Raw genomic sequence first — 23,554 nt, forward strand, 5'->3', positions numbered from 1 at the left:
TGATAAGTGGATACAAGCCCAAGTAGCCCAAAAGCTCAGAATATGCAAGATGAACATATTGAAATCCAAGAAGAAGGAAGACCAAACTGGATAATTCAATACTTCTTCGAAGGGGGAACAAAATGCTCATGGGAGGAGATACAGAGACAAACTATGGAGCAGAGGCTAAAGGAAAGGCCATCCAGAGACTGCCCCACCTTGAGATCCATCCCATATACAGACACCAAATCCAGATACTATTGCAGATGCCACTATGTGCTTGCTGACATGAGCCTAATATAGTTGTCACTTGAGAGGCTTTGCCAGAGCCTAACAAATACAGAGGTGGATACTCGCAGCCAACCATTGGACTTAGCACAAGGTCACCAGTGGAGGAGTTATCGAAGGACTGAAGAAGCTGAAGGGGTTTGCAACTCCATATGAAGAACAACAATATCACCCAACTAGATCCCCCAGAGCTCCCAGGGTCTAAACCACTAACTAAAGAATACACATAGAGTGACAGATGGCTCCAGCCACATACGTAGCAGAGAATGGCCTTGATGTGTATCAATGGGAGGAGAGGCCATTGGTCCTATGAAGACTCAGTGTCCTTAGTGTAGGGAAATGCCAGGGTGGGGAGGCAGGAGTGGATGGGTAGGTGGAGGAGCACCCTCATAGAAGCAGGGGGAGTGAGGATGGAAAAAAGGTTTTCCAGAGTGTAAACCAGGAAAAGGGATAATATTTGAAATGTAAATATATAAAATGTCCAATAAAAAATAAATAAAATTTGCAATAAATAAAACTTTAGATTTTGGGAAAGAAAACACATTAGGTAGGAAATGGAACCATTTCTTTCCCTTATGAGCTGACTAGATAAAATGCTCTCTCTCTTTCTCTCTCTCTCTCTCTCTCTCTCTCTCTCTCTCTCTCTCTCTCTCTATATATATATATATATATATATATATATATATAATGAAATTTTAGTAAAGAGCAAAGACAGCATGAATCATGGCATTTGGAAGTAATTGGATGGAAGTAGAGATCATTATGTTTGCTGAAGTAACACAGATTTGGAAAGAGAGAATTAACAAGTTTTCTCTCAAATGTGGATTTGAGATTTATTTTTTATATATTTGCACATTTTTAAATGGTTGGATGGGGGTAATTCATAAAAGTAGAAAATTAAGCACAGTAGAAAATAAATTTTCAGAGGAAAAATAAAAGCATAATATAAAATAATAAAAGAGTGCACAGTAATTACAGTATTATTGCTATGATAAAGTGACATTACTGAGGCAACTGGTATAAAGATGGTTATTTTTGGCTTATAACTCCAGAGGAGTAAGAATTCATCATGATGATGAGTACCCTATAGCAGCAAACAGCAGGCATGGTATTCTGTCCTCCCATTTCATAGGACAAGCAGCAAGCTGAGAGAGTAAACTTGAAGTATTGAGAGTCTTATAACTTTACAAACATGCTCCTAATGAAGTACTTCCATTAGCAAGGCCATACCTTCTAAGACTCCACCAAACTGATACCAACTGGGGACCTGTATTCAAATACCAAAGAACAGGGGGAGATATCTCATTCAAATCACTGCTGGATAACTACTGAAGGAAGAAAAGAACCAGTTGGTGGAAGTCATGGAATCTGAGATGTCAATACAGAAAGATGAAAAATATATAAAAAGGGAGTTTGGGAGATGGCTTAGCAGTTAAAGGAACTGGCTACTCTTCCAGAGGACCTGTGTTCAATTTCTATATCTATATGGTAGCTAACAACTAGATGTAATTGCAGTCCCACTGGGATCTGACACTCTCTTCTGAATTTTGCAGGTACAAGGCATATATGTAGTACACAGACATATGTGCAGATAAAATAGCTGTATGCATATAAATAAGTAAATAAGTAAGGACATGGGGTGAATGGAAATGGCATAATGAATCTCTCTTTGTATGCTAACTTTTAAGCTAGTGAGGTTATGTCTATTGATTGGTATCTGCATTTTTGTATAGATTCTATGCTTTTCCCTTTATTGATTCCTGTTTCACTTCTACTGTGTTTTAGAAAAAAAGCTATGTTTATTGTTTTGCATCTGTTAACACTTAACTTGCAAAATAAAATTTGGTATATTTTAGAGGTATATATAATTCGATGAGTTACCAAGAAGAATGCTTGCCATGTCCATTAAAAAAATATTCTGTAGGGATCTGTTAAGTCCATCTGTATATAATCTAGTCTTGCTCTGATGTTTATTAGTTTTAATTTGGATAATGTGAGGTTTTATGTGGATTGTCAAAAGGACCTACAATCATGAAGAAAAGAAGGCCGTGGACATGTCTTTGAGGAATTATCTAGATTAGGTTAGACTCTGGTGTGTCTTGTCAGGAATCATCTTTTTTTTTTTTTTTTTTTTTTTTTTTTTTTTTTTTTTTGATTGGCTTAACTGAAGTAGGCAAACTCATCCTAAATGTTGGAGGCACATTTTATAGCCAAGGTTTTTGGACTGAATTAAAGAGGGAAAGAGGCTCTGAACAGCAACATTGATTTTTCCTCTGCTTTCTGATTGTAAATGCAGAATTACTGGTTTCCTAAAACTCCTTCTGCCATGATTCTCTGATGCGATGGACCATACTCTGGAATGGTGAGTCAATATAAACCCTTCATTTTTTAAAAATTGTATTTAATCTATTTTTAGACTCTAGATTTTATCCCCCTCTTGGTCCACTCTTTGACTGTTCCCTATAACTCCAATTCACCCTCTGTCCCCATGAGGATGTCCCCAACCTCCTTCTCCCATCCCACTTGACATCTAAACTCCCTGAGGCCTCCAGTTTCTTGAGGGTTAAGTGCATTTCCTCTGACTGAGCCCAGACCCAGTACTCCTCTGCTATATATGTGTTGGGGGCCTCATATCAGCATAGCTGGTGGTCCAGTATCTGAGAGACCTCAAGGGTCCAGGTTAATTGGGACTGCTGGTCCTCCTACAGGGTTGCCCTCTTCCTCAGCTTCTTCTAGCTTTTCCCTAATACATTCACAGGGGTCAGCTACTTCTGTCCATTGGTTGGGTACAATATCTGCATCTGACTCTTTCAGCTACTTGTTGGGTTTTTGGAGGTCAGTCATGATAGGTCCATTTTTGTGAGTGTTCTATAGCTTCAGTAATAGTGTCAGGCCTTGGGACCTCCCATTGAGCTGGATTCTAGTTTGGGCCTTCTTTACCTCATGCTCATCTCCATTTTCCATTGTTCCAGTTCTTTTAGACAGGAACAATTATGGGTCAGAGATTTGACTCTGGGATTGCAACCCTCTCCATCCTTTGATGCCCTGTCTTTCTACTGGAGGTGAGCTCTACAAATTACCTCTCCCCACTGTAGGGTACTTCATCTGTGGTCCCTCCCTTTAAGTCCTGAGAGTTTCTCACCTCCCAGGTCTCTGTGTGGGGTTGTTAGCTTGTGTGTGGGCCTGCATAGATTCTGTTGTGTGGAGTTGTGGTTCTGGCATGTCTGTCATGGCTCAGTTGGCAGCAACTGCAGTTCAGAGTGGCAGAAGCTCCAGAATTTGACTGAGCCCCTTCCACACAGTGCCGGGCCAGTGCTGCGGGGCCCTGCCCAGGTGTGGGGTGAACTCAGTCTGAAGTCTTGTGGGGGTAGGCCTCTTGAGTGGACTTGGAGGCCAATGGTCTTGTCCTCGGGCTCCCAGATGCCACTGGGTGGCTGAGGAAGAACAGAAATGTGAGGGGAAGAGGGGAAGGGTACCCTAACAGTGCCCCACAGAAAAGTGACTCTGTTACTGTACACGCTTGGCTGGATTGCTGGCTTGCTTGAATTGGCAGCCTCTGTGGCAGGAACACAGAGAAGCTTTCCATGGGAGATTAGACAGTGGCTCAGTACTCGAAGGGCTGCTCCACAGTTCTCCATGGCAGATCCGTAAGACAAGAGGAAGTCCAGGGTTTTATAAAGCTTTATTGTCATGGTGGATGGTAGATGGAACTGACTGCACCCCCCTGAAATTCAGGGAGGACCTGACTTAAATAGGGAGGGAGGAGGAAGGAGGGTCTGGGAAAGAATGCTTAATTGGCTATGCCCTCTAGCCTTTAAGTATCTCATTAATATGGAAATCTCTTGAGGGCCTAAGGCCTGAGTCATGCCCTCTTCCTGTGGAGGGGCACAAAACCTATCTTTGGGAGGTGCTGTATTGCCCTACATGACTGAAAGGTATGGCTTAATGGAGGTCTTTGGCCACATGTCAGGAGTCTGGAATGTGGGAGAGTGGCAAGATATGTGCAGTCCTTCACAGGCATGGACACCTGTTCAGTCTCCAGCTATCTCTAAGCCAGTGCTTTACCAGAAACCAAGTCATCCTTTCATGGTCCCACATTTCTGGTATATTCTGGAGGGTCTCTTCACTTTCTACCTCCCAAGGTTGCCTGATTTCATTCTTTCTGCTGGCCCTCAGAGCTTCAGTCTCCCCCCCCCCCACTCAATACCAGATTGTGTTCCCCTTTTCCCTCCCCATCTTCTTTCCCACCCAGGTCCCTCCCTCAACCCACACTCATGATTGCTTTCTTCTCCCTCCCAAGTGGTATTGAGGTCCCCCTCATTTGAGTCCTTCATCTTGTTAAACTTTTTGAATTCTTTGGACTGTAACTTGGTTTTTCTGTACTTTTTTGGCTAATATCCACTTATTTGTAAGTACATACCATTCATTTCCTTTGGGGTCTGAGTTACCTCACTCAGGATGATATTTTCTAGTTCCATCCATTTGCTAGCAAAACTCAGGATGTTGTCATTCTCAATATCTTAGTAGTATTCCATTGTGTAAATAAAATGAACCACATTTTCTACATCCATTCTTCTGTCATAGGACATCTGGGTTGTTTCCAGCTTCTAGCTATCACAAATAAGGCTGCTATGAACATAGTGTAAGATGTACCCTTGTGGCATGTTGGGGAATCTTTTGAGTATATTCCCAAGAGTAGTGTTGCTGGGTTTTCAGTAGATCTATTTCTAATCTTTTGAGGCACCTTCAGACTGATTTCCAGAGTGGTTGTACCAGTTTGTGATAGCACCAGCAATGGAGGAGTGTTCCCTCTTTCTTCACATCCTTGCCAACTTGTGCTGTCACCTGAGGTTTTGATCTTAGCCATTCTGATTGGTCTAAGGTGGAATTTCAGGGTCATTTTGATTTGCATTTCTCTGATAACTAAGGAAATTGAACATTTCCTTAGGTGCTTTTCAGACATCTGAGATTCCTCTGTTATGAATTCTTTGTTTAGTTATATAACTCATTTTTGATTGGGTTATTCAGGTTTTTAGTGGTTACCTTTTTGTGTTCTTTGTATATTTTGGATATTATCCCTCTATTGGATGTGGGGCTAGTGAAGATTTTTTTCTAACCTGTAGGATGTCAGTTTGTCCTATTGACTATGTGCTTTGCCTTACAAAAGCCTTAGAGTTTCATAAAGTCTCATTTGTCAATGCTTGATCTTAGAAAGTGAGCCATTTTAGATTTGTTTAGGAAATTTCCCCCTGTGCCAATGAGTTCAAGGCTTTTTCCCAATTACTCGTCTATTAGATTCAGTGTGTCTGGTTTTATGTTGAGGTCCTTGATCCAATAGGACTCAAGCTTTGTGCAAGGTAGTAAATATGGGTCTATTTTCATTTTTCTACATACAAACAGGCAGTTAGAGCAGCAGCATTTATTGAAGATGTTTTTTTCCCAATTATATATTTTTGGCCTCTTTGTCAAATATCATGTGTCCGTAATGGTGTGGTTTTATTTCTGGGTCTTCAATTCTATGCCATTGATCACCATGTCTGTTTCTGTCCCTATACCATGCAGTTTTTATCACTGGTTCTCTGTAGTATAGCTTGAGGTCAGGGATGGTGATTACTCCAGCAATTCTTTTATTGTTAATAATTGGTTGTTTTTTTTTCACTATTATGGGTTTTTTGCTCTTCCAGATGAAATAAAGAATTTCTCTTTCCATGTCTTTGAAGAATTATTTTGAGATTTTGTTGGGGATTGCACTGACTCTGTAGATTGCCTTTGGTAGGATGGCTACTATTACTATGTTAATTCTGCCAATCCATGAGCATGGGAGATCTCTCCATTTTCTGAGATCTTCGATTTTTTTCTTGAGAGATTTGAAGTTATTGTCATAAAGATCTTTTACTTGTTTGGTTAGTTACCCCAAGATATTTTATATTACTTGTGGCTATTGTGAAGGAAGTTGTTTCCCTTATTTCTTTCTCAGCCTATCTTTTTTATAAAGGAAGGCTACTGATTTATTGAGTTAATTTTATATCTAGCCACCTTGATGAAGTTGTTTATCAGCTGGATAAGTTCTCTCATAGAAATTTTGGGGTTGCTTATGTATACTATTATATTATCTACAAATAATGATACCTTTTTTCCTCTTTGCCAATTTGTATCCCCTTGATCTCTTTTTGTTGTCTTATCATTCTAGGTAATACTTCAAGTACTATATTGAGTAGATATGAGGAGAGTGGGCATCTTTGTCTTGTCTCTGACTTTAGTGGAATTGTTTAAAAAATGTCTCCATTTAATTTGATATTGGCTCTTGGTTTGCAGTAAATTTCTTTTATTATGTTTAGGTATGGGCCTTGAATTCCTGATCTCTCCAAGACTTTTTACATGAAGGGGTGTTGTATTTGGCAAATGCTTTTTTGCATCTAAGGAGATGATTATATGATCTTTTTGAGTTTGTTTTTATAGTGGATTACATTAATAGGTTTTCATATATTGAACCAATCTTGTATACCTGGGATGAAGCCTACTTGACCAGGTGAATGATGGTTTTGATGTGTTCTTGGATTTGGTTTGTGAGAATTTTATTGAGTGTTTTTGCATTGATATTCATAAGTGAGATTGGTTTGCAGTTCTCTTTTGGCTGTCTTTGTGTGGTTTAGATACCAGAGTAATTGTAGCTCCATAGAATAAGTGAAGTAGTATTTGTTCTGTGTCTATTTTATGGAGTAATTTGAAGAATATTGATATTACATCTTCTTTGAAGGTCCGGTAGAATTTTGCAATAAATTTATCTGGCCCTGGGCTTTTGGGGGTGGTGGGAAGATTTAATGACTTCTATTTCTTTATGAGATATGGGACTGTTTATATAGTTTACCTGCTCTTGATTTAACATTAATATGTTGTATCTGTCTAGAAAACCCATTTCATCTAGATTTCCAGTTTTGTTGTGTATAGGCTTTTGAAGTAGGATCTGATGATTATTTTGAATTTCCTCCATTTCTGCTGTTATGTTTCCCTTTTCATTTCTGATTTTGGTAATTTGGATACTGCCTCTTGGCCCTTTAGTTAGTTTGGCTAGGGGTTTACTTATTTTGTTGATTCTTTGTATTGTTCTCTTTGTTTCTATTTGGTTTATTTCAGCCCTGAGTTTGACTATTTCCTGCTATCTACTACTCTTTGGTTTGCTTGCTTCTTTTTGTTCCAAACTTTTTAGGTGTGCTGTTAATTCATTAGTGTAAGATCATTGCAGTTTTGTTACCAGGTCACTTAGTGCTATGAATTTTTCACCTATTATTGCTTCCATTGTGTCCCATAAGTTTGGATATGTCATGTCAACATTTTCATTGAATTCAATGAAGTCTTGAATTTCTTTATTTTTTCCCTTACCAAGTTATCTTTGAGTAGAGAGTTTTTTACTTTCCAAGTGTATGTGGCTTTTCTGTTGTTTTATTGTTATTAAAGACCAGCCTTAGGGGATGGTGACCTGATGGGACACATGGGATTATTTCAATCTTCTTATATAGGCTGATGGTTGTTTTGTGACCAATTATATGGTCAATTTTGAAAAAGGAACCTTGATGTGCTGAGAAAAAGAAGGTGTATTCTTTTTTTAGGGTGAAATGTTCTATAGATATCTGTTAAATCTATTTGGCTCATAATCTCTATTAGTTTCACTGTGTCTCTGTTTAGTTTTTGTTTCAATGTCCTGTCCATTAATGAAAGTGGGGTTTAAAGTCTCCTGCTATTATTGTGTGGGGTTCAACATGTGTTTGAGTTTTAGTAAAGTTTCTTTTATGAATGTGGGTGATCTTGTATTTGGGCATAAATGTTCATAATTGAGACTTCACCTTCGTGAATTTTCTATTTGGTGAATATGAAGTGCCCTTTCTCATCACCTTTGATAACTTTTGGTTGAAAGTCTATTTTATTGGATATTAAGATGTCAATTCCATCTTGTTTCTTGGGACCATTTGATTGGAAGACCTTTTCCCAGCCTTTTACTCTGATATAGTGTCTGTCTTTATTATTGAGGTATGTTACTTGTATGTAGAAAATGGTGGATCCTGTTTCTATATCCAGTCTGTTTGTTTATGTTGTTTTATAAGTGAGTTGAGTCCATTAATATTGAGAGACACTAAAGACAGATGACTGATATCTTGTCTTTTCTTTGGTGTAGGTACCCTATTTGTGTTGGAGTTTTCCTTCTAGAATCCTTTGTAGGGCTGGATTGGTAGATAGATATTGTTTGAATTTGGTTTTGTCCTGGAATATTTTTTTTCTCCATCTATGTTCATTGAGAGTTTTGTTGGGTGTAGTAGCCTGGGCTGGCATTTGTGTTCTCTTGGAGTCTTTATGACCTCTGACCAGGCTCTTCTGTCTTTCAGTGCCTCTGATGAGATGTCTGGTATAATTCTGATAGGTCTACCTTTGTGTGTTACTTGGCCACTTTTCCTTGCAGCTTTTAAAATTCTTTCTTTGTTCTATGCATTTACTGGTTTGATTATAATGTGACAAGACTATTTTCTTTTCTAGTACCATTTATTTGGTGTTTTATTAGATTCCTGTACATTAAGGGCCATCTCTTTCTTTAGGTTAGGGAAGTTTTCTTCTATGATTTTGTTGAAGATGTTTTCAGGTCCTTTCATCTAGGAAGCTTCATTCTCCTCTATTTCAATTTTTCTTAGATAAGATCTTTTCATTGTGTCCTTAATTTTTTGGATGTTTTGGGTTAAAGAGTTTTTTTTATTTGACAGTTGTGTCAATTTCTTCTAAGGTATCTTCTACACCTGAAAGTCTTTCTTTTATCTCTTGTATTTTGTTGGTGATGCTTACATCTGTAATTCCTGACCTCTTTCCTAGGCTTTCCACTTCCAGGTTTGCCTCCATTTATGTTTTCTTTAATGTCCCTACTTCCACTTTTAGGTCTTGTACCACTTTATTCAATTCCTTTACCTGTTTGATTGTTTTTTCCTATATTTCTTTAAGTGATTCATTTGTTTTTTCCTTAAGGGCTTCTACCTGTTTACTTGTGTTTTCCTGTATTTTTTTCAGTGAGTTATTTATATCCTCCTTAAAGTACTCTATTATCTTCATGAAATAGGATTTGAGGTCACCTTCCTGATTTTCAGGTGCATTGGTGTATTCAGGGCTTACTGTTGTGGGAGAACTGTGTTCTGCTGATGCCCACATATATTGGCTTTTGTCACTTACAGTCTTGTGCTTGCCTCTCACCATGTGGTTATTCTTGGTGTTTGCTGGTCTCAGTGACTGTCAGCCTCTTTTGTTCCTGGGTTGCTTCAGGTCTCCTGGTAGGCCTGTGGCCTTGGCTGTAGCAGACCTCCTGTGGGGCCTTCCATTTGGGGACCTTCAGGGGGACAGAGAAGCTGCTTATCTGCTTCCTTGGCTGGAGGAGATCTCCGGAGAGGCCTCTGGACTGTTGTGTCTTCAGAGGAGCAGTCAAGTTGTTCTGTGTGAAGCTGTTCTCCAGGAGGGCCTACAGACTATGGTTTTTGTTTCCCAGTGTGCAGCAGAACTCCAGGGAAGCTTTCAGTTTGTTGGGTCAGTTGCCCTGCTTGATGCAGAGCCCCTGGAGGGCTTCAGACTGAGGTGTCAGTTGCCCAGTTGCCCTGTGGGCAAAGGAACTCCTAAGATGTCTTCAAGCCATGGTGTCTTCGGGGAAGCAGACAATCTGGCAATCAGTTATTCAGTTTCCTTGTATGCAGTGGGTCTCCTGGGATGCCTTTAGTCTGTGGTGTCAGTTGCCCTGTGTGCATTGGATCTCCTGGATCCCAGTTGCCCTTTGTGCATCAGATTTCTTGGGATGCCTCAGAATGTGGTGTCAGATGCCCTGAGAGCAGCAGATCTACTGGGATGCCTCAGGATGTGGTGTCTTCAGGGAAGCAGACTAGCTAGCAATTTGTTCCAGAAAAAAAGGACTGGATGGAAGGGAAGTAGAATTTGGCAGGTGGGGGTTTGGTGGGTGATGGGTCCCGAGTTCACTGGGTTCCCAGTGGCAGCTGTGGGATTTTGGAAGGGTTATTACCAGATGGTTTGAGTGCAGTGGATCTCCTGGGATGCCTCAGGATGTGGTGCCTTCCAGGGAGTAGACATGCTAGCAGACTATTCCAGTAAAAAGGTAAACCTTTTATTTTTAATGTTGCTTTTGCTAGAGTACTTTGGTAGAGAAATCAGACCAGCAAACAAAACAGATAATGATGATAAATTATCATTACTAACATTGAAATTGTTATTGAAATTACTTATTATTGTACCAGGACCTATATGACTTTTTCTATTAGTGTTTATTATATGAATTTGGGAGCCCAAAGATTTGTTTTTTTTTTATGTTCACAATAATTAAATATTCTTGATGGATTTGAAAAAATTTCATTTAAAAAACTTAGCTATTATCTTTATCTATTCTCACTAATTTTGATTTGAAATTTATATTACGGCATATCATAGTAGTTATATTGTCTTATTTTCTACATATACTCACTTATTAGATTTTCATTTATACTTTTGTTCTTTGACAATAAATGGTTGTTCCTGTCAGTCATGTTTCTTTCAGATACCAGGAGAGTTCTTCCTATTTTCAGTCCTATGAACTAGTCTTCATTTTTTTATTTGTGAGTAAAAGTCATTTATCCTTAAAATAATTATTAAGAAATGTTTAAAGTTCTTGTGATTTTGGTGATTGCTTTTTAGTTTTTTTTTTTTTTTTTTTTTTTTTAGATTACTGTTTGGTACTTATTTTGTCTTTTCCTGGTATTGTAGGTTTATAGTTTTACTGTGTTGTACTTGATGGATTCCTTCCTGGTTCTCTGTTCACATAATCCTCCAATAAAACTTATCCTTCTTGGGTTTTCATGACTAAAACTGTCAACTTTTATACATTTGTTTTAAAATGTCCCTTTTCCTTGGTAAATAATAAAAGTCATCTCTGTTGAATATGGCAATCATGGTTGATAACACACTCACTCTTGAAACTTTAACAATGGCATTCTGTGCTTTTCTAACCTGTTAGAATGCTGCAAGGAGTTCCAATGAGTGATTTGGTGTTACTGTGATGTTTCTGCCTTTGCATGTCAATATTTCGTCTTGTTGTACTAAAGCAAGTATTATTTTCTTGATTGTATTTTTGAAATCTTGAGTATGCTATGAAATGGAAAGTTTCTTCTCTGGTCATATATATTTGGAATTCTAAATGTTTCTTGACATTTGTATTCAGTTGTCTGAGCCTGGCCAGAAATCATGGGACCCTTCCAATGCTGGTGATTTGATTCAACACAAACTGTTTGGGTTACAAGCTTTGCTTGTAAAAATTTCTTTTGGTGACCACTAATTTGATTGTATCAATGTTCACCTTGTTTACAAGCATATCTAAAATGATTCTTTTTTGGAGAAAGGAGTTAAATGTTATGCCTTCTTTGAAAGAAGAGGGAATTCTAAGGCCACATTCTTGAGAGAAACAAGAGATCAGGTAGGTTAGGGACAAATACCCAACTAGGCAACAATATATACCTCAAGCTAACCTGTGTAGAGGGAGAATATATGGAAAATACCACATTGGGGCACAACTCTTCATCACAGTCTACAATAGTCATTCCTCACATGGCTCTGATTGACATCAGTCTAATTATTCTTTCTAACAGGTTAGATGGTAGTCCTTCACCCTTTGTCCTCTTCAAACTTAGGATCAGCTGCACAAGTGTGGAATCAAAGAATTGGACATATCCTTTCGTTCATGGCCACCATGAAGCCTGGGGTGAAAAGTTTGGGCTCATACTTTTTACTCTTCTGCTAGAAAACCCTAATCACAGTGGTCTATATTCTTTTAGGTTGCAAAAGTATATGCCTAGACACCTGGGTCATATAGAAAATATGTTAGGTAATTAGAAGGTTAGATTTTGGATAATAAGGGTCAGAGGAGGTAAGTCTGAAGATCTCTTGCAAAAAGCATGGAAGTCAGAGATTACCTCCCTTGTCTATGATTCCCTTCATCTGAAGATCTTCGGTTAAGTCACTTTAAGAGAAAGGGAAATTGAGAACTGAACTTGGCCAAAGTGGGAGACTATAGGTACCCAATTTGACATGGAAGGAAATTTTCTGGGACACTTGTGAATGAGGCTGACCTAGTAGAAATAGATAAGAGATGAATTTTTTTTTTAATAAAATAAAGGCACAATGCTGACTTCACTAAAGCAGGAGGTTGGGAAAGGGCTTCATAAAAACTGGGTAACTAATCTTAAGTTTGTCACATGACAAAGGCCATGTTAGGTCCAGGGAGAATGGTCTGACACTCCACCATCAAAATGTGACATAGTAAGACCTTTTTGGAAGAGAGCAATATGGTATGGAGATGTAGAGGTGAATCTAGAGCTGTCTTTTGCAAACATGAAGGATGGACTCTTTGCTTTGGTATGGGGAGTATCGCACACCACTAGAGACAGAAGGCATATTGTCTCATATATTCTTTAATGGAGTAGTGTGAACATTGCCCTCTCAGGTTGCAATTCTTTACAGCTAAGGATTTTTATATTATTAGTAGGATCATCAGTACACCAGGCAACAACTGTATTATTTGTGCATGGCTTGGGTAGCTATATCAAATATACCTCCTCATTTTCATGTTTATTTATTTTTTAATTTATTTATCTATTTATTTTTATATTTTATTTACATTTCAGATGCCATCCCCTTTCCTTATTTCCCCTCCCAAGAAAACCCTTATCCCATGCCCCATTTTTCTTTTTGCTCTTATACATTTTTTAAATGTTAATCAAAAGCTTTATAAGTTTGGTTATGTGTAATCAGTAGTGTAACCCAATACCCAACCTAGATATGTAAACTATCTTTGACTGGTGGAGACATGTAAACATCTGCCTCCATGCGCCCCCTTTCTTTCTCTCTCTTTCTCTCTCTCATCACCTAGCTTCACCCTTCCTGTTAAAATAAAATTTTTTTCTCTCAAAATGTAATTAGAGCATAATTATTCCTAATTGTACCAGTGAGGTACAAGATAGTCCTAATACCCAGTCTATCATTTTGTTGACTAACCAGAACCTCTGTCATCTCTCCTAACGAAAACACTTAGTTTTGAACCTGGCATTTTTTCTTGGCTTTAGAATGAATGTCAGCTAAAAACCATCCTCTCAGATCTTTTCTCTCAAAGAGAATAGCCAGGATTGGCTATGAGACTATAGGTCTTCAACACCGTCAGAAATCCAGAATGACTGAGTTAACTGAAAATATGGGAAGCACTAAGCATAGTTTCTAAAATTTAGCCAATTTATAGAGACCGCTGAACACCTGGAAAGCCCCTATACTACTGAACATTGGAGCATCAAATCTTCAGCCTTCTGGCCCAGAATCATCTGACAGACCTTAGTAATGCAGAATTATTAAGGGCTGATTACTCTGTCTAGGCAGATATAATCAGTCAACTATTCTGCAAGTGTGTCCTTTTCTGGACAGTAATTTGTCTGTAGATGGAAAGAGGCAATTCTTGCCTAGGGGCTGTCTCACCACAACTGGAGAAACTCCAAGGATGCTCAATTTCTTCTTAGAATCCATGACAGGAAGCTGTCAGGAGCAGACAGGTCTCTAATCAAAATAGACATTAATATAGAAATATTTGTAATGTCAATTCTATGGACTTCTGACATTTTGAAAACCAACTATCCATGTAAGGTAACCTGGACTGTTGTCTGTTTACTCCTCTCAGTTATTTCTAAATAAAATATGGAACATACCCTAACAATAAACTCAAAGCCATGAATTTGCTATAGTTCCTTAACTCACAGGCTAACCATCTCAAATCTGTTTTTAAAAAAGTTAAAGAAGGACTGGGTCTAAGCCTTGTATTTCTAAGTGTGTTATACAGGCACAATGCCCATGAGAGTATCAATATTCATCTTACTTTTATATCAATAAGAAGCTCATACCAATGAAAAACCTTAAATTTGAAATCAAAGTAAATTTGGTACCATTTAAGAAATTATAACTTCATCTTGATATTAATTATACAGATTTTACCAATAGGTTATGGATATGCAATAAGTCCTAGCTAATCCTCCCTGTTCCAACAAAACCACTAGTTTTCCCTAGAAAGACAGCCCAATGTTAACCACCTTAGTCCCCAAGCCCAGGGAATAGTGGTGTTGACTCTTCTTTAACTTCTTCAAGCTGATTATGGGTGTTGAGATATTAGAAGAGGGGTGGGGGGAAGAGTAAATTGGTAAGCCTCTGTGTCTTCACTGCATCCAGATGGAATTCCAGGACATCGGAGGTTTGGGCAGGTCTGCTCAGTATGCTTCATGAGTAGATACACCAAGGCTGTGTATTCTACAATATACAATTCTCAGAACAAGTTTTAGTATCAAGAAAAACATTTTTTTCCCTAGAGGGCTGACATTTTTTTAAAAGATGTTGGTTCTAACACCTTTTATTTTTCCCCTTTTTAAAAATTGGTTGTAATATTTACATTTCAAATTTTATCCCCTTATCCCATTCCCTCCACCACCCAGGAACCCCTTATCCCATTCCTCCTCCTTGTGCTTCTATGAGGGTGTGATTTTCCAGTTTCTATGATGCTGTTTCCATTAACATAAATTGCCTCCTAAATTTCTAAATCCTTCCCTTTGTGTTATTAAATCTCCTATTTTTCTTTCTTTTTTCTTTTTTCTCTTTTTCCATTTTTCATCTTTTTTTGTTTTAAAATTGGGTATTATATTTACTTTTCAGATTTTATCCCCTTACTCCACTTCCTCCCACCACCCAGAAACCTCCTATCCCATCCCCCCTCCTCATGCTTCTATGAGGCAGTGCTCCACCTAACCCCACCTCCACTACCCCCTCCCCACCCTGACGTTCCCCCCTACACACTCTGTGTTCATTTTTTTATGGGACCAAGAAACGCCTCTCCCACCTATACCCGACAAGGCCATCTTCCCCTACATATACTGCTGGAGTCATGGGTCCCTCCCTATGTGCTCCCAGGCTGGTGGTTTAGAACCTGGGGGCTCTGGTTGTGTGGTATTGTTGCTTTCCTTCTGGGGTCACAAACCCTTTCTGCTCTTTCAGTCTTCTAAGTTCTCTATTTGGAAACCTTTGATCATATCAGGGTTATGGTTATAACATCAAGATGAAGTTATAATTATGGTTATCTGTGAGCATTGTCCTCTGAATGTGTTAGTCTTTGGCAGACCTCTAAGTAGACAGAGATATCATATTCTTGACAGCATGCACTTCCAGCCATCCACATCAGTGTCTACTTAAGTGACTATACATGGGATGAATACCCAGGTGGAATGGTCTCCTGATGGACCCTCTTTCAGTTTCTGTCCCATGTTTTGTTTCCATATTTGCTCCTTTGAGTATTTTTGTTACTTGTTCTAAGTAGAACTGAGGCATCCCCTTTTGGTCTTCCTTCTTCATGAGCTTCATATGGTCTGCTGGTTGAGTCTTTGCTATTCCAAGCTTTTGGGCTAACATCCTCTTAACAGTGAGTAAATACCATGTGTATTCTTTTGTGATTGGGTTAACTCGCTCAGGATGATAATTTCTAGATCCATCCATTTATCTAAAAATTTCTCGAATTCTTTATTTTTAATAGCTGAGTAATACTCCATTGTGTAAATGTACCAGATTTTTTGTATCCATTCCTCTGTTGAGGGACATCTTGGTTCTTTCCAGCTTCTGGCTATTATAAATAAAGCTGCTATGAACATAGTGGAGCATATGTCCTTATTATATGTTGGAGTATCTTCTGGATATATATGCCCAGGAGTGGTATAGCTGGATCCTCAGGTAATGCTATGTCCAGTTTTCTGAGGAACCGCCAGACTGATTTCCAGATTGGTTGTACCAGCTTGCAATCCCACCAACAAGGAAGGAGTGTTCCTGTTTCTCTGCATCCTTGCCAGTATCTACTATCACCTGAGTTTTTGATCTTAGCCATTCTGACTTGTGTGAGGTGGTATCTCAGGGTTGTTTTGATTTGCATTTCCCTGATGACTAAGGATGTTGAGCATTTCTTAAAGCCTACTTGATCATGATGGATGATTGCTTTGATGTGTTCTTGGATTCGGTTTGCAAAAAATTTATTGAGTATTTTTGCATCAATATTCGTAAGAGAGATTGCTCTGTAGTTCTCTTTCTTTGTTGGTTCTTTGTGAGGCTTAGGTATAAGCTTAATTGTAGCTTCATAGAACGAATTGGGTATTGTTCCTTCTGTTTCTATTCTGTGGAATAGTTTGAAGAGAATTGGTATTAGTTCTTCCTGGAAGGTCTGATAGAATTCTACACTAAAACCGTCTGGCCCCGGACATTTTTTGGTGGGGAGATTTTTAATGACTGCTTCTATTTCTTTAGGGGTTATGTGATGGTTTAGATGGTTTATCTGCTCCTGGTTTAACTTTGGTACCTGGTATCTATCTAGAAAATTGTCCATTTCATCCAGATTTTTCAATTTTGTTGAGTATAGGCATTTGTAGTAGGATCTGACAATTTTTTAAATTTCTGTTGTTATGTCTCCCTTTTCAGTTCTGATTTTATTAATTTGAGTACTGTCTCTGTGCCCTTTGGTTAGTCTGGCTAAGGGATTTTTTATCTTGTTGATTTTCTCAAAGAACCAGCTGTGGTTTTGTTGATATTTTGTATAGTTCTTTTTGTTTCAACTTGGTTGATTTCAGCCCTGAGTTTGATTATTTCCTGCCATCTACTCCTCTTGGGTATATTAGCTTCTTTTTGTTCTCCCGCTTTCAGGTGTGCTGTCAAGTTATTAATGTATGCTCTTTTCATTTTCTTTTTGTGGGCACTTAGAGCTATGATTTTTCCTCTTAGTAGTACTTTCATGGAGTCCCACAAATTTTGATATGATCTGTCCTCATTTTCATTTAAATCTAAAAAGTCTTTAATTTCTTTCTTGATTTCTTCTTTGACCAAGTTATCATTGAGTAGAGCATTGTTCAGTTTCCATGTGTATGTGGGCTTTCCATTGTTTTTGTCCATGTCAAAGACAAGTCTTATTCCATGGTGGTCTGATAGGGTACAAGGGATTATGTCAATGTTTTTGTATCTGTTGAGGCCTGTTTTGTGACCAACTATATGATCTATTTTGGAGAAGGTACCATGAGGTGCTGAGAAAAAGGTATAGTCTTTTGTTTTAGGATGAAATGTTCTATAGATGTCAGTTAAGTCCAATTGGGTCATAACTTCTGTTCATTTCATTGTGTCTCAGTTTTGTTTTTGTTTCTGTGATCTGTCCATTGCTGAGAGTGGGGTGTTGAAATCTCCTACTACTGTTGTGTGAGGTGCAATGTATGCTTTAAGCTTTAGTAAAGTTTCTTTTATGTATGTGTGTGCCCTTGCATTTGGAGCATAGATGTTCAGAATTGCAAGTACCTCCTGGTACATTTTTCCTTTGATGAATATGAAGTGTCCTTCTTTATCTTTTTTGATTACTTTTGGTTGAAAAACAATTTTATTTGATATTAGAATCGCTACTCCTGCTTGTTTCTTGGGGCCATTTACTTGGAAGATTGTTTCCCAACCTTTTACTCTGAGGTAGTGTCTGTCTTTGTCACAAAGGTGTGTTTCCTATATCTAGCAAAATGTTGGGTCCTGTTTATGTATCCAATCAGATAGTCTATGTCTTTTTATTGGAGAATTGAGTCCATTGATATTAAGAGATATTAAGGAAAAATGAATGTTGTTTTCCTGTTATTTTTGTTATTGTCAGTGGGGTTATGTTTGTATAGCTACCTTCTTTTAGGGTTTTTGGAAGATTACTTTCTTGCTTTTTCTAGGTTGAAGTTTCCCTCCGTGTGTTGGAGTCTTCCACCAATTATCCTTTGAAGTGCTGGATTTGTGGTAAGATATTGTGTAAATTTGAATTTGTCATGGAATATTTTGGTTTTCTCTATCAATATTTATTGAGAGTTTTGCTCGTATAGTAGTCTGGGCTGGCATTTGTGTTTTCTTAGGGCCTGTATGATATCATTCCAGGATCTTCTGACTTTTACAGTCTATGGTGAGATGTCTGCTGTAATTCTTATAGGTCTGCCTTTATATGTTACTTTGCCTTTTCCCCTTACTGGTTTTAGTATCTTCACTTTGTTTTGTATATTTGATGTTTTGATTATTATGTGACGGGAGGTATTTCCTTTTTGGTCTAGTCTATTTGGGGTTCTGTAGGCTTCTTGTATATTTAAGGACATCTCTTTCTTTAGGTTAGGGAAGTTTTCCTCTATAATTTTGTTGAAGATATTTACTGGCCCTTTAAGTTGGGAGTCTTCACCTTCATTTATACCTATTATCCTTAGGTTTGGTCTTCTCATTGTGTCCTGGATTTCCTGGATGTTTTGTGTTAAGAACTTTTTGCATTTTGTGTTTTCTTTGACAGTTTTGTCAATATTTTCTATGGTATCTTCTGTACCTGACATTCTCTCTTCTATCTCTTGTATTATTTTGGTGATGTTTGTGTCTTTGACTTTTGATTACTTTTCTAGGTTTTTCAATCTCCAGGGTAGTCTTCATTTGTGATTTCTTTATTGTTTCTACTTACATTTTTATGTCTTGGTTGGTTTTGTTCAATTCCTTCACCTGTTTGGTTGGGTTCTCTTTTAATTATTTAAGGGATTTTTGTGTTTTCTCTTTAAGGGCTTCTATCTGTTTACCTGTGTTCTCTATTTTTTTGAGAGTATTATTTATGTCCTTCTTAAAGTCCTCTATCATCATCATGAGAAGAGATTTTAAATCTGAATCATGCTTTCCTAGTGATATGGGAAATTCAGGACTTTCTTGTGTGGGAAAAGTAGGTCCTGATGATGCCAAGTACCCTGGGTTGCTGATGCTTATGTTCTTGCACTTGCCTTTCACCATCTGTATCTTCTTAGTACAACCTGTGCTATCTCTGACTGGAGCCTGTCTTTCCTATTATCTTGCTTGTGTCAGAACTGTCTGGGGTGGGTGTTGCTGCTGTGGTTAGAGCTGAGGCCCAAGATCTGCTCAGTGTTCGGGCCCAGACAGAAAAAAACCAGTGATCCAGGCTAGGAGTGAATTCTTGGGTCCCATTATGTCCTAGTTACTCGCTGTTTGGGGCAGGAGTAACAGGCTGTTTGCTCTCTTTACCTAAGTTATTACCCAGGTTAGAGCTCTTGGGAGCGCTGATTCCTCAGGGTTTTGTGAGATTGGGTACAGAGCTGTCACCCAGGATATGATCATTGAAAGCAATTTTCATAGATAATATAATGGTTACAATAGTTTTACTTTTAGGTCCATTTGCTTGGAAAATTTTTTACAACCTCTTACTCTGAGGAAATGTCTATGTTTGATGTCCAGGTATGCTGCAGAAGGATGGATCCAATTTTCACATCTACTCTGTTTGCCTGCATCTGTTTTTCATCATTATATTACATTATAATTCATCATATATTACATTATGCAGTTTAAGTTAGCTGACAAAGAGCTAACATCTAGGCCTCTCTCTTCACTCTAACACCTCATCCTACATGGCCCCAAATGCATTCTGAGTATCATTATCTAACACTATCCTTATTAGTTCTCACCAAGAGTTCTCAAGAACAGAGAGCTAGGCACAAACTAGACTGTAAGACCTGGGTCTCCAAACATAATAATCATCTCTTTGTGAAAAAGAGGACTCTGCCCAATTGGGGTATTCTGGGTTCAGCGCAAAGAAAGAGAAGACTTGTAGTCAGCATTCTGGGTCCTATATATTTCAGGAAATCCTGAACATGGAGTAAACTGGAGAGAGAAATTGCTGGAGAGAGAAATTGTTGGAGCTACTAGATCAAGTATGGCTCATGAACTGAAACTTTAAAGAGTTGGGGTAGCTCATGTCCTCTGGCACTATACATTAAAAGGTGTGGAATGGATCTTATACATCTCAGGGATGAATGGTTCTGGTTCTATAAAGTAGAATCAATACATTTTCCTTCATCTGATTTCTGAGAAGGAGAGTGAGAGAGGGAGAATGATACTAACAAAAGCCTCCAGGAAAAACAGATAAAAAATTTTGACTTATGATTTTGGAGCTATGCCTGCTCTAGGCAATGTTATTGTATCAAGTTTTAGAACTGCATTCAAGATTACAACTCAGTCTGGAAGTGAGTACATCTGCTGAACAAGCAATGAGAGTATAAATCACCAATCTCTTTTCTTAGACATGAGTGTTTGTCATAATTGAGGTTGAAAAATAGGGAAAGGCCATAGAAATTCTTATCCAATCATGTGGCATGAGATAAGAGAAATTTAATTGGGTACAGCTTCCTGGTCACATGTAGAAGGTACTATATAGCAGCAGTCATCTGGATCTTTGGTTCTTGCAGTGCCTCCCCTGAAATATTCGTGGGACTATTGTAGGTATATCATTGGGTTTGGGTACTTCATAGTTAGTTGTTCTCTGCATTTGTCCAGTTGTGGATTCCAACAATACTTTCCACCTACTGCCAAGAGATGCTTCTTTGATGAGGAATGAGAAATCCTCTTATCTACAGTTATAAAATTATGTATTTAGACTGCAGTCTACTGGTTTAGAAAGTGACAGTAGTAGGTACTTCTTTAACCCTTAGTGGTAGATAATATTTTAGTTTTAAGTACCAGGTATAAATCTCTATTCATGGGGTGAGTCTTAAGTCCTAGTAGACAGATGTTGGTTATCCATCAAATAAAAGTAGCACTATTATACCATCATGGATATCTTGCCAGGGTAGTATTGTAAAATCTAAATTTTATAGCTGGATAAACCTGCAAATTGCTTTTCTCCCTTGTCAGCCTTCATAACACCTTTGGGTACCATAAGAGCTAGACCTCAGTGATGTGGCTTCCAGGTAATGACATTTATTTAATAGAATATGAATAGAATGCATTGGCATTTTGATATTGAGCAAATTCAAAACCTTTTGGGTTTCAATTAAATCACCTGTAAAGAACAGAGGAAAATAGTGCCTGGTTCCTAAGTGTTGTGTGAGGTTTTGTAAGATTTAAATAGTAAGTTTAATGGAATACTGTTTCTGGTATTTAATAAATATTTGTCATTGCTGTGATGCTACTTACTTGTATAATATAAAGTAATCCTTTAATCCTAATTTCTAAATTCTTTCATACATCTGTGTGCTTTTCAGTCTTTGCCCTCTGTGTTCTCCCTATACTTGTATTCAGGGCACATAAAGGTCAAAGACATGAATTTGTGAGTTCTGTGAAGTTCAGTATTTGTAGTCTTCTATAAAATTGTATTTTGCTTCTTTTCTTTTTATGATAAAAGCAATGGGAATATAAAGTATGCTATATATGTACATGCAGCTTCCATTTACATACCTGATGTCATAGTTGGATAAACAATGTGAAGCTCCTAAGAGATATTTTTAGAGTTACATCAACAAGAGTGTTAAGTGAAATTAAAAGTATGCTTAATTATAATTTCAAAAAATTGTATAATAATAGATTTTCTTTTGTTCCCTTCTGTAACAGATGGGATTAGGTCATGAGCATGGAATTGGAGCACCTTGTCTAAAATGCAAAGAGAACTGTGCAGGGTTTGAACTACACTTCTGGAGGAAAACATGTCTTAACTGCAAATGTGGGCAAGAAGAGCATGGCATAGTCCTGAACGATGAGGCGAACAGGAAAGTGGGAAGACTCTCTGAATATGCCAAATACACCAACCTCATTACCAAACTGAAGTCAGATGAAATTCCCATGTACAAACCCAATGTAATGGTATTGAGTAATTCAGTGCCCACAAAGAAGGATTCCATTAACACTGTTACCTATGAGTGGTCTCCCTCTGTCCAGAACCAGGCACTGGCCAGACAGTACATGCAGATGCTGCCTAAGGAGAAGCAGCCAGTGTCAGGTTCAGAGGGGGCAAAGTACCGGAAGAAGCAGCTGGCGAAGCAGCTCCCTGCACATGACCAGGACCCTTCTAAGTGTCATGAGTTGTCTCGCAAAGAGGTAAAAGAGATGAAGAAGTTCGTGAAGAAATACAAGAGTGAGGCTCTGGGAGTGGGTAACTTGAAGCTACCCTCTGAGATCAATGCTCAATATGACAAAGTGAACAACTCTGCTAGAGACAGAAACACCACAGAAGTAGTGGGTTCCAAGGACAAGTCTAAAGAGTCTAAGAAGATCCAATATTTCTGTTACTGTTGCAAACACCCCATGAAAGAAGGAGAGCCAGCCATCTATGCTGAAAGGGCTGGCTACAGTAAACTCTGGCACCCAGCTTGTTTTATCTGCAGCATCTGTGGTGAAATCCTGGTAGACATGATTTACTTCTGGAAGAATGGGAAGCTATACTGTGGCAGGCATTACTGTGACAGTGAGAAGCCCCGCTGTGTTGGCTGTGATGAGTTGATATTTAGCAATGAATATACCCAAGCAGAGAACCAAAATTGGCACCTGAAACACTTCTGCTGCTTTAACTGCAACAAGGTTCTGGCAGGAAAAGTATATGTGATGGTCAGATCTAAGCCTGTGTGTAAGCCCTGCTACATGAGGAACCATGCTGTAGTGTGTCAAGGATGTCACAATGCCATTGACCCAGAAGAGCAGAGAGTAACCTACAAACAATTCAGCTGGCATGCATCCACGGGGTGCTTCCTATGCTCCTGCTGCAGCAAGTGTCTCATCGGGCAGAAGTTCATGCCTGTAGAAGGGATGGTTTTCTGTTCCATGGAGTGTAAGTATATGATGTACTAACTGTAGTGTACCAAGCAGTATTGAGCCATAGCTGTGCACAGTCACCTGCATTTCATGACAAATTTTGATTTGAAAGAAATAAAAGTAAAAATAAACCTATATAGCAAACCAGAAGGTTTTTTGTCCAATATACATAAAATCTTACAAATTTCATTTGTCTTAAATTTAAGTTGAGTGCTTTAAGTACATGATTTTACAAAGACTTCAGCTCAGTGATTTTTTTTTCTGGCAGACAGCATTGTGAATAATGGGTTTTCCAGTGCCTAAGACTTTTCATCTCCTGGCTGAGGCAGAGAGGTCTCCCACTGCATATCCATTTACTTTACCTCTGTGTTCTCTTTTGTAATCTAATGACCTCCATCTGTGGCCTTGAGTATTTTATACCTATGTGCACTTTGCTCTTAGAATTTTTTTGTCCAGAACATAAAAGTAGGCCATTTATTTAGGTTTTTTGAAACTCAACAAATAAGTATAGTGTTTTTTGTGCAGGGAATTATAACTTGTGCTATGTCACCTGCCTGCTATGACTCAACTTTTAGCATGATTTTCAGTGTTATCTTATGGATACCCT

The 23,554-nt window shown here is 38.3% G+C and overlaps 1 protein-coding gene across 1 annotated transcript in view; it reads left to right on the forward strand.

Annotated features, from left to right (window-relative positions):
* The window catches only part of LOC117694656 (testin-like), a 55,949-nt gene extending 32,854 nt beyond the window's left edge, over positions 1–23,095 (forward strand). The window contains exons 2-3 of the mRNA XM_034485629.2: positions 2,564–2,629; positions 21,754–23,095. Coding sequence (XP_034341520.1) covers positions 2,627–2,629; positions 21,754–22,983 — 1,233 coding nt within the window. The 5' untranslated portion in view covers positions 2,564–2,626 and the 3' untranslated portion in view covers positions 22,984–23,095. The remainder of the gene's footprint in view (positions 1–2,563; positions 2,630–21,753) is intronic.
* The last annotated feature ends 459 nt before the right edge of the window (positions 23,096–23,554 follow it).

Source organism: Arvicanthis niloticus, chromosome X, assembly GCF_011762505.2.
Source record: "Arvicanthis niloticus isolate mArvNil1 chromosome X, mArvNil1.pat.X, whole genome shotgun sequence".
NCBI lineage: Eukaryota > Metazoa > Chordata > Mammalia > Rodentia > Muridae > Arvicanthis > Arvicanthis niloticus.